The sequence below is a fragment of the Chelonoidis abingdonii genome, chromosome 5 (genome assembly GCF_003597395.2).
Source record: "Chelonoidis abingdonii isolate Lonesome George chromosome 5, CheloAbing_2.0, whole genome shotgun sequence".
In the NCBI taxonomy this organism is placed as follows: Eukaryota; Metazoa; Chordata; order Testudines; family Testudinidae; genus Chelonoidis; species Chelonoidis abingdonii.
The window spans coordinates 60,128,054-60,144,021 of NC_133773.1; the positions used below are offsets into that span (position 1 = coordinate 60,128,054).

At 37.1% G+C, this 15,968-nt stretch overlaps 1 protein-coding gene across 7 annotated transcripts in view; it reads right to left on the reverse strand.

Annotated features, from left to right (window-relative positions):
* Window positions 1–15,968, reverse strand: part of LRBA (LPS responsive beige-like anchor protein) — a 582,443-nt gene that overhangs the window by 171,677 nt on the left and 394,798 nt on the right. For all 7 annotated transcript variants that reach the window (XM_032793241.2, XM_075066317.1, XM_075066316.1 and 4 more), the window contains exons 42-44: window positions 14,545–14,647; window positions 11,993–12,108; window positions 9,208–9,320 (exon numbers count right to left, since the gene is read on the reverse strand). In XM_032793241.2, the coding sequence (XP_032649132.1) occupies window positions 9,208–9,320; window positions 11,993–12,108; window positions 14,545–14,647 (332 nt within the window). The remainder of the gene's footprint in view (window positions 1–9,207; window positions 9,321–11,992; window positions 12,109–14,544; window positions 14,648–15,968) is intronic.

Here is a 15,968-nt window from a genome sequence, read left to right on the forward strand (position 1 = left end):
CTGGATGTGCATGATGATGGTCCCCAGTAAGGCCTTTATGTCCAAAGTGGCATGACGTATGGATGTTGGCCTGGTTGAGATTAGTGGCACTCATGCCCAATCTGGGACTGAGTTCTGAACGACAGCTACCTGGTGCCCTCCGTGGTGTCACTCTCTGAAGGGATCTCTAATCAATGCTGGCAACTACTTTTCCTCTTTGAATGGTAGTGCTGTCAGATGGTGTGACACTGGGGCCATGTCTTCAGCATAGGAAACAACTCTGGAGGTCCCTTGTATCTCTTCTTCTAGATTCCTCTGGTATGTATCTTGGGCCTTTGGTGGAATCCATCATGGTCAGCACCAAGTCCTCCATTCACTGTGCCATTGCCAGGCTGGACGAGGACTCAGATGATCTGTCCTTCAAGGACTGACGTGTGTCTTCCTTCTGGGATTCCCTTCACATTTGGCTATAATTTGGGCTCTATCTCGCTCCATGAGTGAGCAAAATCTTTATTTATAGGGACAGGTACTGATTTTACTGCCTGAGATGCTGGCACCACAGCAGTCAGTGCAGGTTCCAGAACTGAAGCTGTCAATACTAAGATTTCTGATCCTGCAGACTTCGCAGATGTTGACGTGGTCAGTGTTGAAGTCTCTATCCCTGAGGGTGAGCTCTCCATTTTCTTTTCACTTGCCAAATCTCAGGGCGTGATGTATGCTCAAAGGAGCACTGGCTGAAGTTGGTTTATTAGGCTTGCCTGAGTAGCGACAGCCATCTCTGTGTCTGAAGTGACCTACGTGGAACGTTCTGGCAAATACTGCTTGAGCCAAGCATCCCTGGATTTGCAGAACCTGACAAAGAAGGACTTGCACATGGAGCATCTTTTGGGATGTTGCTCTCCCCTAGGCAGAAGAGAACTTTAAGGGTTTGGCATTTGCCATTAGATGTGGCAGTTGTCATGGAGCCCCTTGCTCTGCTATACACAAGTGTTCAGTGGAGTAGGAGTCTCTGGTATTTTTTCTTCCCTTTTTCGGGGATGGGAATTGTTCAAATAAATGGAGTGTGAAGATGAAGATTTCTTCATAAGTCTCCAAGAAAAGAAGTGGGTTAGGCATTTGCTAGATGTCGAATCTCAACACCACTGGTTTTAAGAGGGAACGAAGGGAGGGTCACAGCTTCTCCAACCTTTATGCCCTTACTTAGGAACATGAGGCGGCACAGGGCACATGCGCAGCGCTGACTGACACTGATGTTCAAAAGAATCTGATCTTATGCACATGAGACACACGTACACCTACAGTGGGATTGGTACTAAGAAGCGTCAAAGAAGAAATGCCCATTATTGAAGTTTATGCTAGGACAATGGGACAGGTACATTATCCTAGCATAACTCACCAAAAAATCTATTACTTCTAGTCCAAGTATATTTTTCTATCCATTACTCCCACATACCAATTAAACACCTCAGTTCACTGAATGTGCAAGCTATTTGTTGCTTTTGTACAGCTGGATGGAACAGAAGTTATTGTACCCACTGTAAAATACAAACATTGCAGATATCTAAATACGATGATTTATCCCATACTGCATGAAAACGATAAAAAAAAGAGTAAAACATTATGAGGTACACGTGCACCTGAAGTGAAGACAGATGAAGATTCAAGAGAGTTTTAATAATCCTCCTCTAATGAGGTAAATTTATAGTCTTACAAAAGTGGTGTAAAGAAGTTATCAACAGCCCAGCTTACTTGTGCGTTAAGGGTCTTAAAACACACTTAGGGTGGATTTTCAACCATAACAAGTCCTCCTTTGGTATCTTAGAATTTTCCAAGTAGTAGTTATTTCTATATTCTCTCTCTACCCCAACCCCAGGGGCATATCACAATTTATTGCCTGAACTGAAGGAGGAAAAGGAAAAAATGTACTTTTGGAAGATGGAAGTAGTATAGAAGATGGGTATCATTCTGGTATAAAACACTATATGCTACATAAACAAAATATGTACTGCTTATAAGTAAAATATGTAACGTTCATTCCTAACCATAATCACCTCTTAAGGAATAAACACTCAAGTTGGAGCAGGATAACTGACGGGAGGTATGTTGCTGGTATTTGTCAGGAGTATTTGGAACACTGACAGTAATATTAACCACAATCCATTTCAGTTGCTTTGGTTTATCATTGTGTGACTGATGTTAAAAACAATGTCATCAGAAGCTGCTTATATAAAGTGTGGGTTTAACCTTTACATTGCAGTTATTTAAATCTGTACTAACTGTGCAGAACTAGTTAATATATAAACAAGGCCGTCACCTAGGTTTGTCGATCAAAGTGATAAACATTTAAAGTTATAATATTTAGGCATGGATATAATAGGTAATAAATATAAACAGTGTACTATACATGCTTTAGCACCAAAAAATCATACTGTTTTGAACATAAATTCGCTGACCGATATATTATTTCACATTTTAAATTACAATTATTTCAATGCATTACTTGATCAGACTAACACTGTAAATTTAATAGTGTGGAGGTACAAAACAAAATAAAAGGTAATTAATAACTTGCTGTGGACCAATAAACTTTTTACAATGTACAAGAGGTCCAAAATATTCCTTCATCCAGTAACCTTTGCCCAAAGCTTGCATTTTTATTTGTTTTGATGTTTTAACAAAAATTTACCTTGTTTATTCTTTTTTTCTGTATCAAAATAACTACAAACATTCTGAAGTTGTATTTGTTAAAACCATGTGAATGTTAAATGAAAAGTGTTACCAGAGCCTCATAACTTGAAATATTTTCAGAAGTCTTTTACAGTTTAAAAGTTCATAATAGTAAAAAATAATTTATGCTTTGATTTTTAATCTTCCTTCCTAAAATTAAAAGAATGACATGCAGTGTAAGATCCATAATGTACTGTCTTTCCATATTATCTTCCATTACAGTAGTGGTTATTAACAATATGCTGCTGGTTAATACTGTTCGATCAATTACTGTGAACCTATCACCAGAGAGAAAGAAAAGGTTCAAAATATAACCTATATGTGGGCCATGCAGCTAGAAATATCTATACAGCAACCAAGGTCTGAATTACTGCATCTGTAACATATAGACGGCATATTCATTCTTGTATCTGTTGCAGAGCACATCAAAAGCACTGGCATTCATCAGAAACAGCACTTAAAATTTAACAGATAAAGAAGTGTTGTCTGATCAACAGCAGTTAAACACTGATAGGTAAGGGGAGATGCATGTTAGGTAGATACATACACACACTATCCAAACAGTGAATGGGAAACAATGGCAATAAATCACCACTCAATGGTAAAATGTTATTAAGAATTTAATATGTTGTCTGAAAGTGGACTTACAACATGAACAAGATTACTTTTTCTTTTTCTTTTTTAATTAACACATTACTATCTTCCCTAGATAGCATGTCTATCTGTTTTATTATCCTTTGGGATTATTTTTTTTTAAATATTCTCAAATGCTTATGCCAAGGACAGTTAAGAGGTATCTCTCGTACACAAGACCACTATTCCCTTTGGACATGTATTATTTGGCCATCCAACCAGGAAGAGAATTCTTTGGTTTACCCATGGCTAAAAAAATATTTAGCAATCTTCAACATCACTGTCACCAAAAGTAAACAGACTATATCATCACTCAGTGCATAAACAAGAGTGATCCCTAAGAGTGATGGAGGCTAGTATAGTGCCCAGCATAAGTTAGAGCAGCTTTAGGATTGCTTTAAGCTGCAATGGCAGGTAATAGCCTCCACAGGGACACTAGCTGTGTATTCTCAGAATACGCTTTCCTCGGATACAACCCCTGTATCTTGGAGGTATAGTGAGTGACTGTGCTGACTTCATACTCCTTAAGGATTTTTCCATACTTGAAGTCCTCAGCTACCCAGTTTGGGGAGCTTTACAATACTTTTGTGCTGGAAAAGTGAAAAAAAAAAAAAAAGTTTCTCAGGAGACACAACCTTGCTCATTAGGTCAATGCTGAAATGGAAAACATGGACTCACTGTAATTTAAGTAAGTATGATGGACACAAGACAATAAAATTAAATCTTTCAGTTCTCTGACCACAGTTACAGAAGCACTGGTCATGATACCATACTTAAGGATGAGTTCCATTTTGCACTTAAATGCGGGGATTCAACTTCTATTTTATTAAGAAAAATACACTATATCCTTCCCAAACTTACAGTACTTTAAGTACAAAATGAATTTTCAGAGAATTTACAAGTAAATCTGTTAGTTTATGAATTAAAGATTGATTAAAAACCAAGTCCTTTACAAATTTTAGTATCTTTGCCAGCCTTTTTTTGTGCCAAAGTATCTTAATAATAGAAAAACAAACATTTCACATTTTCCAGATAGTTAAAATTAATTGAAATATTGAGCATGTGTTATATTTGAGGAAATTAGGTTATAATTAAGAAATTAATAATGACTGGTATCAATTTGTATGATTATATAAGCTACAGAGAGGCTCATGTAATTCTTGTATTTGCCTTTCTAGCATCAGAGGTAACTCAACCAATCACCACCTCTTTCCTCTGCAATTAATTTGCATGAAAATAATCTATTGGTTTTAACAACTCAGCAGTATGAGAGAGACTGATCACATGCACCCAGAGTTCTGAGTGACAGATTAGTGTCCAACTGTCACTTCTCAGTGCTTGAAAAGTTTCCCATGGCCCTTTTATCTTGGCTTCACTGCAGACTGAGGCGACACTTGTAACACTTGCCTCATGGAACCCAGAATAAGTCACCATGTCATTTCTCCACCTTAGCAAGAGAAGGCATTGCTGAAGCTTAAACTATAGGACAGCTCCCTACTACACCAGTCTGTCTACCTTACCAGCAAACTCCTCAAGACTCTGTCTATCTAAACTTTACCTTGCAGGTAACATTCAGTGAACTCTAGTTCTCAAGCTTCCCTGAGACGTCCCTCTATAATGTCCAGTCCCTCTCACTGGACACTCATGGAAACAGTACTGAGATGCTTTATAGTAAAACTAAGAATAAGTATATTAATAAAGAACATAGATTTAAGTGATACTAAGCAAGAGAAAAATAGAGACAGGTATAGTTACCAAAAAAAAAAAAAACAAAAACCACACACTTTCTAGTGTCTAAAACCTAACTTTAGCAAGTGCAATCTTTCCCTAAGCAGCTCTCTCACTTACATCAAGCTATGAGTATGTCCAGCCCTCCCCAGGCCAGGGGCGGCTCCAGGCCCCAGCACACCAAGCATGTGCTTGGGGCGGCATGCCACTGGAGGCGCTCTGCCGGTTGCCAGGAGGGCGGCAGGCAACTCCAGTGGACTTCCTGCAGGTGTGCCTGTGGAGGGTCCGCTGGTCCTGTGGCTCCGGTGAACCTCCCGCAGGCGTCTCTGCGGAGGGTCCGCTGGTCCCGCGGCTTCGGTGGAGCATCTGCAGGCACGCCTGTGGGACATCCACCAGAGCCGCGGGACCAGCAGACCCTCTGCAGGGACGCCTGCGGGAGGTCCACCAGAGCCGTGGGACCGGCAACCGGCAGAGCGCCCCCTGCAGCGTGCCGCCGTGCTTGGGGCGGCAAAATGGCTAGAGCTGCCCCTGCTTCAGGCACTAGGATCCACCATTCACAGAATCAGAAGGTGCTTATTTCTTTGTCCTTTGTGACGGATAACAGGAGAGTCCTTTTTCTTCTAAGTCCAGAAACCCCTTGAAATGTATTCTTTGAAAAGTATCGCGAGACAAAATTCTACTCCCCTGCTGCTTGTTCAGGCACCAAGTCCCTTCCTCATCCTCAGGTCAGTTTGTTTTTTTACAGTTGACTTAACCACTTTGTTTACAGTAGATGTAAATGTTCTTTCATTGTCCTTCACTTTTAATCAAGTCAGGCAGCCAGAAATCTACATTCCTTTGTCAAGGACAGGCTTGCTTATCAACTTCTTCCAAAACATATCTTCAGCAAACTACATAACTTTATTCACAACATGTACATACATCATGCAATGATATTTATGATGCCATCAGTTTTTACTTGACACCTTACAAGTCACTGTATGGCTAAATATTTTGACCAGTGTGTTGAGTGTGCCCTTTGCCAGTTCACATAAGTGGCTCTTAGGTTCACAACACTGGCAGGGAAAACAGGCAAGAGTACTACAGTGACATAATTAAGGGAAAATATGATAAAAATCGAATGCATCTTTAAAAGTCAATTTATTTTGATCAGGAATCTAAAACATTTAAAATGCCTTAATTGCATGATTATTGCCTGCCACCACTACAGTACAGAATTAAGCTTGTTTCAGTGCTTTAACTGCATTTCTTACCTCAATATGTTTGGATTTCTTTTAATTGTACCCTTAACTCTCAATTTTTGGGGTTTATGCAGGTTGGTTCTGAACTAATTTTAACATTCCTGTAATATTTTTTAGCCTTCAATTAATATGCACTCATATTCAATTCCATTATAAGGTAGTTTTTCATCTAGAAATCAACAATAAAGTGTTTATTACATTGCAGATGGATTTTTTCTACAATTAAAATTCCTTCAAAATATTGATTCTTTAACTTCAAAAGGGTTGTCAAATATAAAAATCTATGTGAGATTATTTGTCAATCAAACGTGTCAAGAAAGAATATTGTGAGCCAAATCAAGTTAGCTAGTCAAATTTATCAATTCTATTGATTAGTATTATTACAGCACAATATCGTTTAGTTTTGCACTTGAAAGATTCCTCCATTTCTGTTTTGTACAAAGAACAGAGTGCATCTTCCCTAAATTTACAGCACATAAGCTGTGGGCAAAGCCTGACTTTTCTTGAGATTTTCAAGCAGATTGTTTAATAATTAAACAAACAAATAAAAACAGTACAACACAGGATAAAAGGAAAAATAAGATGTTTAAAAATGTTTTCTCCTGTGTCTCTCACCTTTTTTAGATTCTTTTTGCTAACAACTGACTGGTTCCTTTTCCTGTACACTTTCCATATAATTAAAACACATCGTGATTAATATACATTTGAAGAAATCAGGTTGCAATTAACTATCATTTTTTCCTCCAACTTTCTGACTAAGTTAACCAGTTTCCTCTACCCAACATGGCTGCCTTTTGTTCCACGTCACCAATTTTGGGGATCTGGAAGCAATTTTTCCCCTCCAAGAAAGATTGGCAAGATATCGGTGGGTTGCTTTGCCCTCATTGCAGTTCCCTGGAGGCCCTGTTTTAGACTAATAAAGAATAAAAATTTCAAAGTACTAAGTTCAATAAATTGAGTTCATAATAGTAACTTCTGACTATTATCCAGTGCAGGTCAGAGGCTCAAAGGCACCAGATCCCAGGGTAAACATGAGTAAGAACCTATGTGGTAACTCATGGAACCAATTAGCTTCTAGGAACAAAAAGGAGACCTTAACTGGGAGCAGTACACCTCTTATATGTACTGTTATCCCTAGTACAAAGGACAGAGGATTAGGAGGTAGTCAAATCCTAGCAGTTTTGGGCCTACTCTGAATAATGCTAATATGGTATTGTTATTAATAATAATTTGTACTGCATATGGACTTTTAACAGCACACTAAACCCAAGTAAATATCTGATATTTAAGATAATGAAAAGGTGAGGGAGGAGCTGGCTTAAAGTTAAAGTGTTAATAAAGTTGTGGAATGCCATTTTAAATCCATCCCTGAGTCTGCACTTCATTCTCCTGAGTGTCATAACAGAACACCATTTTTCCCCATTGGTAATTTTCCAAATTGGCAGTAGTGTATGATTTTGGCATTGTAGGTGAGAGTAATATAAGAAATATTTCCCAAGAAGTTTTACTGTAAAATATCTATAAACGTTCACATTTAAGAAAATGTTACAGAATAGAAACATCAGCAAGCTAAAGTTAGAATCTAGACACACACATACACACATCTCACCAGCTAGAACTCCAGCAATGCTCATGTGTGCGCACGAAATCACAAGGGAAGACCTCACAGAATCCCTCAATACATACTTCTTAATGTAAATTTCTAAATATAATAATGGGAGCAAACCATTCTAACTGTTCTACAAGTAAATTAAGTGATATCCAGCAGTGATTATGATCAGAATCATCTGACAATTATTTTGATGACATGACAAAACTTTGTTGAAAGAAGGGCAGTGGATAATGGGGTGATTTTTACCTAGATCTCACCAAGACATTCAATAAACTAATCCACTAGAAATTTAAATAAAATTAGCATTTTTTGAGTCAGTCCTATAAAACGAAGACACACAGAAATCAGTTTAGAATACTATACTACCATATGGAAGTTAAGGTCTAGTATATGGAAGATGCAAATAAATCATACAGTCCATGAGGCTGAATAAATGGAGAGAGCAAATATAAAACAAGAGATAATGACTCCATTGTATAAAGCTTAATGAGTCCACATTTGCAAATGCAATAAGGTACTCACACTTGTTCACTTAAGAAAGAATACCTTAACAGTTTGAATCAAGTACAAAAAAAGCAGCAAGACTAAATTTATGGGTATGGAGGAAGAGTTGTATGAAGAAAGGCATATCGAACTCTGGAGAGAAAATAGGGTACCTTCATTATAGTAGGTACTTATGGTACCTAAAGGGGACATCCAAAGGGACAGAGAAAATAGTCTTTTTTACACACTGGGAATAAGGACATGACCCACGAAATACTTCAGGCATAACATCATCACAGGATCTACCTCCTAAGAAGAAGGGATTTTCATCAAAAACCCAATGAATGGAGTTGGCTGATCTTCAGTCCTTACCATCCATGCTTTTCTCTGTTAATGTTTCTAACTTAAAAAAAAAATGTTCAAACTAACTGCATGTATGTTCCACAACTGAAGGCATCTTCTATTAAAAATAGTCTTAAAATGATATCAGTGAAAATAATATGCATATCAATAACTTGTTTTCCCATAAAATACAGTTGGTCCTCTACCTATTAGCAGTACCTGTGTGTAAATATGACATTCTGCTAATGGTTGCACATTTAACAATATTAATATATCTCACAAGCAGAACCAATCCCCAGACAGATTTTTGCCCCAGATCCCTAAATGGCCCCCCTCAAGGATTGAACTCACAGCCCTGGGTTTAGCAGGCCAATGCTCAAACCACTGAGCTATCCCTCCCTCCAAAACAATTTAAGCTAGTGTGACAGTTACTGAAAACATATCATCTCTGATGACAAATACCTTTGACAAATCCCTGAAGTTGCTAGGAAGTGTAAGGTCCAACTCTTCTGATTCATAGTTAGTGATAACCCAGGGGAATACAGGATACTGATTTAAGTCATTGTAAGTACGTCCTGGTGAAAACAAAAACAGGCAATATTTAAAGGCAATAGTTAAACAATTGCCTTTATTTAAAGGCAATAGTTAAACAAAATACTGACCCTGGAGATATGATTTATTATATCATTTGATAACCACCAAAAGAAATGCTTTTTTATTACAAATCTTTTACAATCGCAATGTCTGAATTTTCTTTGCTGAAAAGGATATGAAAAGTTTTATTGGATTGCCAGTATTCCATTTTAAATATTGCGGTCCATTCAACTTTAATTGTCAACTCTCTTGCACACTATAAAAAGTGACAGTTAAATTCATTCATTTTTATATATATCTTTTTATTTTTTGTTTTTTGTACAGATCTACAATCTAATCTTCTAGCCTACTCTAAACTGAACTGACTATAAGAATAGAAAAGGCCAATGACCTTCGTGCATAGAAATAAAGACGCAGATTCTCCATCCCAGTTGTGCAACACTTGGGTGCACTGGAGAAGGGAGAGATACAGATATTAGATTTTGAGCTGCATGACACTGGCACAAGTCACACCTACCAACTGTCTGCCATCAGAAAGTTCACATGCATAAAGGGAATTCTCCACTAACCTTATGAACACTTAAAAAGTTAGGCTGAAAAATGTGGCCTGAAGTATTTAAATTTCATTTCTACATTTGTGCTTAATTTAGTCTATCAGCTGGACTAAACTAGTGAAAACAAAATATGCTACCAAAATGGTTTCTAGTTCTCATCTTGATGGATACATTGCAATGTTATTATGTTTATATCATGAAATTATAGTCTTTCCTTTTCATTGAATACTAAAAGTTAGATAATTCAAACCATCTTCCTGCCAATGCAGGATTATTTCCAACAACACAGTTTTTAGTGTTTTGTCCAGTTTTCTTTTAAAAGTCTCAAGTGACAATTTCCACCACTTTCCCAGGGTGACTATTTCACAGCCTAATCTATCTCATTGCCAGGAAATGGTTCCTAATACTCAGCCTAAATTTTCTTTTCTTGGTTTCATCCCATTACTCCTAACAATGGCACAAACACACCACATTATATATTTTTCCTAAGGAAATTTACATTTATAGATTTATATAGCTCTTACTATTTCCTTATTAATCATTCCCTTCAAAGTCCCCTGAAAATTATTTTTGTTCCTCTATGAACTCTCTCAGCTTCGTTAATCTCTGTCTTGCAGAGTGGGATGCTTCACACAGTACCACCTCCTGGCTGCCTCAAGAAGGAGTAGGTTTACATTGGTCGGGATACTGGAGCTTCCAGAGCCCATTCTTATAGACAAGCATAGCCTGGTCCATAGCCAAGCTCCAGAGTCAGGCCTTTTGAAATGTCACCTTGCCTGATGGGTGTAGGTGTGTTTTTAATAAAGGTAAAAGGAGCCTTGCTACCCCAAACATGAATAATTTAGCCTTCCCTTTGTTTCATAACATTATCTTTTTTACTCCTTCTAGTTTAAACAACAGGTACCACTACCTCACGTTGCTCTGTCAATATTGCACTACAAACCCTTTCCTCGGCAGTAAGGATTTTGGCCCATGAAATCATTCACTGGATGCACAAAATTTGTGTCATGGATCCCAAGCTAGTTTGCCTCAGGAAAGAGTTCAACTCATCTCATTTGGATGGCAAGCTTGCAATGAAATCAACTCAATCTTCTTATTTATAAAAGCTGCCATCATCTTGGCATCTGTGAGGCAACGATTAATTAAGGACAGATTGATTTATGAAATGTGCTTTGTAGGTGTTGAGGTGTTTATTCCTAGCCATCATTTCCGTATTATCTAGGTCTGGAGCTATGCTAGCAGGTCTTTCAGTGTAGTCTAAGCCACAAATAATGTAGAGAGAATTGAGGGGTTTCATAATGCTTTGAGAGCAAGATATTTGCAAAATAATATTCCACATAGCTGTCCCAGCCTGTGTTCTTCTAATGATGTGCTGTTCTTTTATCTTTGACAACTTACTTCAGCATAGTGTTTTACATTAAGGCCTGGCTGGAATCTACTGGAACGGGATATACTAAATGAAGCATACACTAAGCATAGCTAAGCAGGATTTCAGACACTAGAGCAGGGGTTAGATCAGTTCCCTGATTGAGGAATAAATCAGCTGCGGGAGGCGATGATTGGCCTTCCAGCACTGCAGTGGTTGTGAACTTGGCAAACCCTTTCCATATAACAATGACATTTGTTGCCCATGGGAGCATTCAGTCTCTCCAACTGAGTGTTCATGATTCATCAGCAAACATGAGATTGCAATCATGTTTAGACCTTGGGATTAGGTGAACCTGTTTTGTCATACGTAGATAGTTTTGTGAGTATTGAAAAGAGAATGGTAATAGTAAAGAGGCCACTATCTCCTCTCTGCCTTTCCACTACTGCCAGGACCTTCTGCACTTTGGGCTACCCTGTTCAAGTTCAGTTCAATGTAAATTTTTCTTCCTCTGATTATAAAGGGAAACCTGGATTATCATTGAAATGTTTTAATTTGAAAAAAGTATTATCTATAAGCTGCATGGGAAAAGGCCTGTTTTCAGAAAGTTTACATGAAGGAGTGAATCTAACACTGAGTCATCAACCTCATGTCCTGAAGAGACTGTGCTACCAGTAACTGGTCCACTAATATTTTCCTTTCTGAAGCAGATCACTGAAGGAGTTTACGTTACCTGCTATGGTGTTTAGAAACATCAGATATTCAAAGTTTGAAATTTCTCTGTGCTGCCACCGCTGGGTCATATTGGAAGCTTTGAAAATCTGACGTGGACTGGCCAAAGAAATGCGTCTGGAAAACAAAATCGTTACAGTGAGAAAATTATACAAAACCTTTTAAAAAGACCTGAAGCCTCTCTTTTGTACCTATCTACTTTTATTGTAAAACAGAGGAACACTCTTTTTACTTCTGGATTTCATAGCTGTGGAACTTTGGAGAGGGATCAAATAGAAATATGAATATTTAAGTGCCTAAAATCTTCTTATGGGAAGAATAAGTACACCTAAATTGTTATATCATATATAGCACATAGACTATTGTTAATATTTTAATTTATGATTACTAAATGAGAACAGGCTTGGGGCTTGTCTACATGGCAAGTTAAAGGGCACCAGAAGGATATGATTTGTAAAACATTCTAATGTTAACGTGAACTAGGTACCTTTTCGAGGATGCCAGCAGGTTCTACACTGGGCAATCACAGCACGTTAGAGTGTTTTACAAATCAGACTCTTCTAATGAACTTTGCAAGGCAATTCTCCCTATACCTAGACCTTAAATCAGATGTAATTTACGTCGAAAAATGCAGTAACATGTAACTGTAGGCATATTTTATCTTAATGGTTAAAGTACTATGCTAGATTTGTCTGGTCAAGTCCAGCTGCTATTTTGGAGATTTCTAAAGTTTATTTTCACGGTTTTATAATCTAATGAAAAAAAAAGGACTAAAAATCATTTGACAGCTGGATATTTTCATGTGTCATGATCTGAATTCTTATGAACATTAAACACAAACCTCTATAGTTGTGCAAGCTCAACTAATCCAAGAGGCTGAAATGTGTTACTTCTACATGATTTATAGAGATGGTAGATTATTAAATAAGAAAATTATTATACGGCATTTAAAATTTTCGCCTTAGAATAAAGCCATCTTTCGGTGTCTGTTTCTAAGTCTCTTGAGAATAAAAGACAACAATCAGATGAAGAAGGACTTTTTATTATAAAATCCACTCTCGAGATTTAAATGCTGAGCAACTTTGGGGATTTAGCCATAAATAACTCAAGCAATTAAACTGTTGGAGTTTGATGCCAGATTTCTTGAAGTTTGAGAAAGACTATAAAACTATCCCCTGGAAATTATAAATCAGGCAGAAAAGGGTTGATCCCAAAATTCCATAAGACTATTCTATTCATAATAAAAACATCTATAAACTCCAGCAGTACATTATTTAAGAGGAATCTAGAATAAGCCTTTACCAGTACCTATTAAACAGAATAACCGTGGCTCATGTATTTATTTGTGCTACTGATAATATATATAAATTGTTAATAGTTTATCAATATTTTTATAGTAAAATATTATATTAAATTACAACTGCATATGCACTAATTGTACCTTTAAAGTGTATACATTAAATTCAATTTTTCAAGCAGTAAACACCAAATTCTTAATGAAATATCACAGTTTAGTTCTTTATTTCCCTTAAAGCATGATTGTATAACAGTTGTTACTGTTACAGATCAGGTTTAAGATATGGAGGACTTTTTCTGATCACTGTGAAAACCATGTCCACAATATTTAACATCACTTCATTTCTTCCTATTGATACACAAAACAAAATAAAACTACAGCATTCACAAATTTAAGGAAATTCTTAGAAATCTTTTTTTTTTTTTTTTAAGTTTACTCATTGAAAGTGAGTGGGTAAAATAATTGATTATGACTAAATACACCTGTAAGCAGACAATGGAAACACTTACATGGGACCTAATCCAATTCCCATGTATGTGAATGTAGTTGAATGGACACGCGATTGGGCCCCTTTGTTTCATTCTGAACATTCTTGATAATCTAGGCCAACCCTCTTCTAAAAAGACTCAGTCAATTGGGCCAGATTCTGGAGCAGTTTTAGGATGCGGACAAATAGCCTGAGATCGCCACATTCACTTCACCTGTAACCCAAGGTCAAGTTTGATCTTTGGCCTCCAGAGTTGAAAGGCAAATGCATCAAATGACTACCTCAGTCTTTCTTCAACTCATACACTTCTAAACATGTGTACAGTTTCCTATTGATGAGAAACTGCCATTTTCAGCTAGGCTGAAGTGTTGTGGAGAGTTGAAGGATGTCTTAGTCAACCTAATATAATTGAAAACTGCCACAGAAGCTAATCAATCCTCCATCCAGACTCCTACATTTCACAGAGCTGACAAGCATAAAGGAACTTAACCTCCTTAAACAGGGAAAGTGACTGTGTCTTAACCAGTAAGAGGGCAACTTTCTCTATAACATAACAAAAATCCAAAACCCTCAAAACTCAATCTCTCTGTTCATATGATTATGTAATAAAGATAAGCTCTGCTCTGCCTTTGAAATTCTGCAGTACAACTAAACTGAAAGAATTGTGTACAGTGGGTGGGTCGCTTTGTGTTTTTAAACCATTTATTTTAAAAAAGGAAGATAATTAAGAAAAATCATACTGTAGCTTATATCTTTCATAGTAAAATACCTGGTCTGTGGTAGCCCAAAGCTAGTGCCAATGCCAACACGTGGTAGACAGTTAACCACTTTTTTTACTGTTGCTGGGTCTGGGAAGTTGAACATGATAGCAACTGTGAACAAACAGAACAGTTAGAACATTACATTATTTCCTGTCATTTATAGTAGGCTTGCTATACTAGGCTTCCTACTTGAATTCAGGTCTATCAGATATAGCATTAAATATCTTTTCACATAATATACTGTAAGTCAAATTTTTTATACATCATGAGTTTTCTTTTTAAAACTGCATTTTTAGACCTACTTCTAGTTGTAAACACTAGCAGAAGTTTCAGCAAATGTCTTATTAGCATTAACTGAGCACACATTACCTATAGCAATTTTTTATTTGAATATAATAAAAATTAAAGTTATGTTTATTCATCTCTATTTCCAGATTCAGCTTGGCAAAAGAAAAAGCATTCACAGTTTGTATATGATGCACTTACTATACAACTGTGACTTCTGCTGGGAATTTTTATTTTTTTAAGCTATTTTCCACTTAAGCGGAATTAGAAGAGAAATATTTAAAGATTTTCAACAGACATTAATTCTTTTTTTAAAAAAAAACAAACCTCTGTAACATTGCACTTTATATGATTTTATGAAAATATGCTAATGAGTGTGAATAATATAACTGGAATATGCTTCATGCAAAAGGTCTCTTGTAAGGTAAGGTTACAAAGCTTACAATCTACTGACTGTGGTCATCCTGTCTGTCTGTCTGTATCATTCTTGTATCTGAAACTAGAAATATGAAATCTAACTCTGCAAGCCTATTGTAATTATGCAAAGTGTGAGCCATTAATTGTGGTTTGGAATCTTGATGGCTCCCATCAACCAGGACAATTGACTGTGGATGACTCTGTTTGCTTGCACGGCTTCCTGTGAGTCAGGCTGGGAGAATGAAGGCTTAGAGTCTCACAGTCACATGTGATCATGTCACCTGAATTGGAATTCACCTTTAACCTCGTGCTTTTCCATTTAAAAGAAGAGGTGGGAACCCAGAGAGGGACAAAGGACTCCCGCCTTTTGCAGAGCTAAATAAGGGGGTGGAACAGAACAAAGGGGGCTGCAATCATGAGAAATCCCATAGCTACCACCTGAGCTGGAACAAGGGTTGTACCAGGGGAAAGGATTGGGCCCAGACTAGGAAGGCATCCAGTCTGTGATAGAAGCTTATTGAAACATCTGAGGGTGAGATTTTATCTGTAAATCAGTTTTCTTACTATATTAGGTTTAGACTTGTGTGTTTTATTTTATTTTGCTTGGTAATTTGTTCTGTCTGTTATTACTTGGAACCACTTAAATGCTACTTTTTGTATTTAATAAAATCACTTTTTACTTATTAATTAACCCAGAGTATTAATACCAGAGGTGGGGGGGGGGACAAAA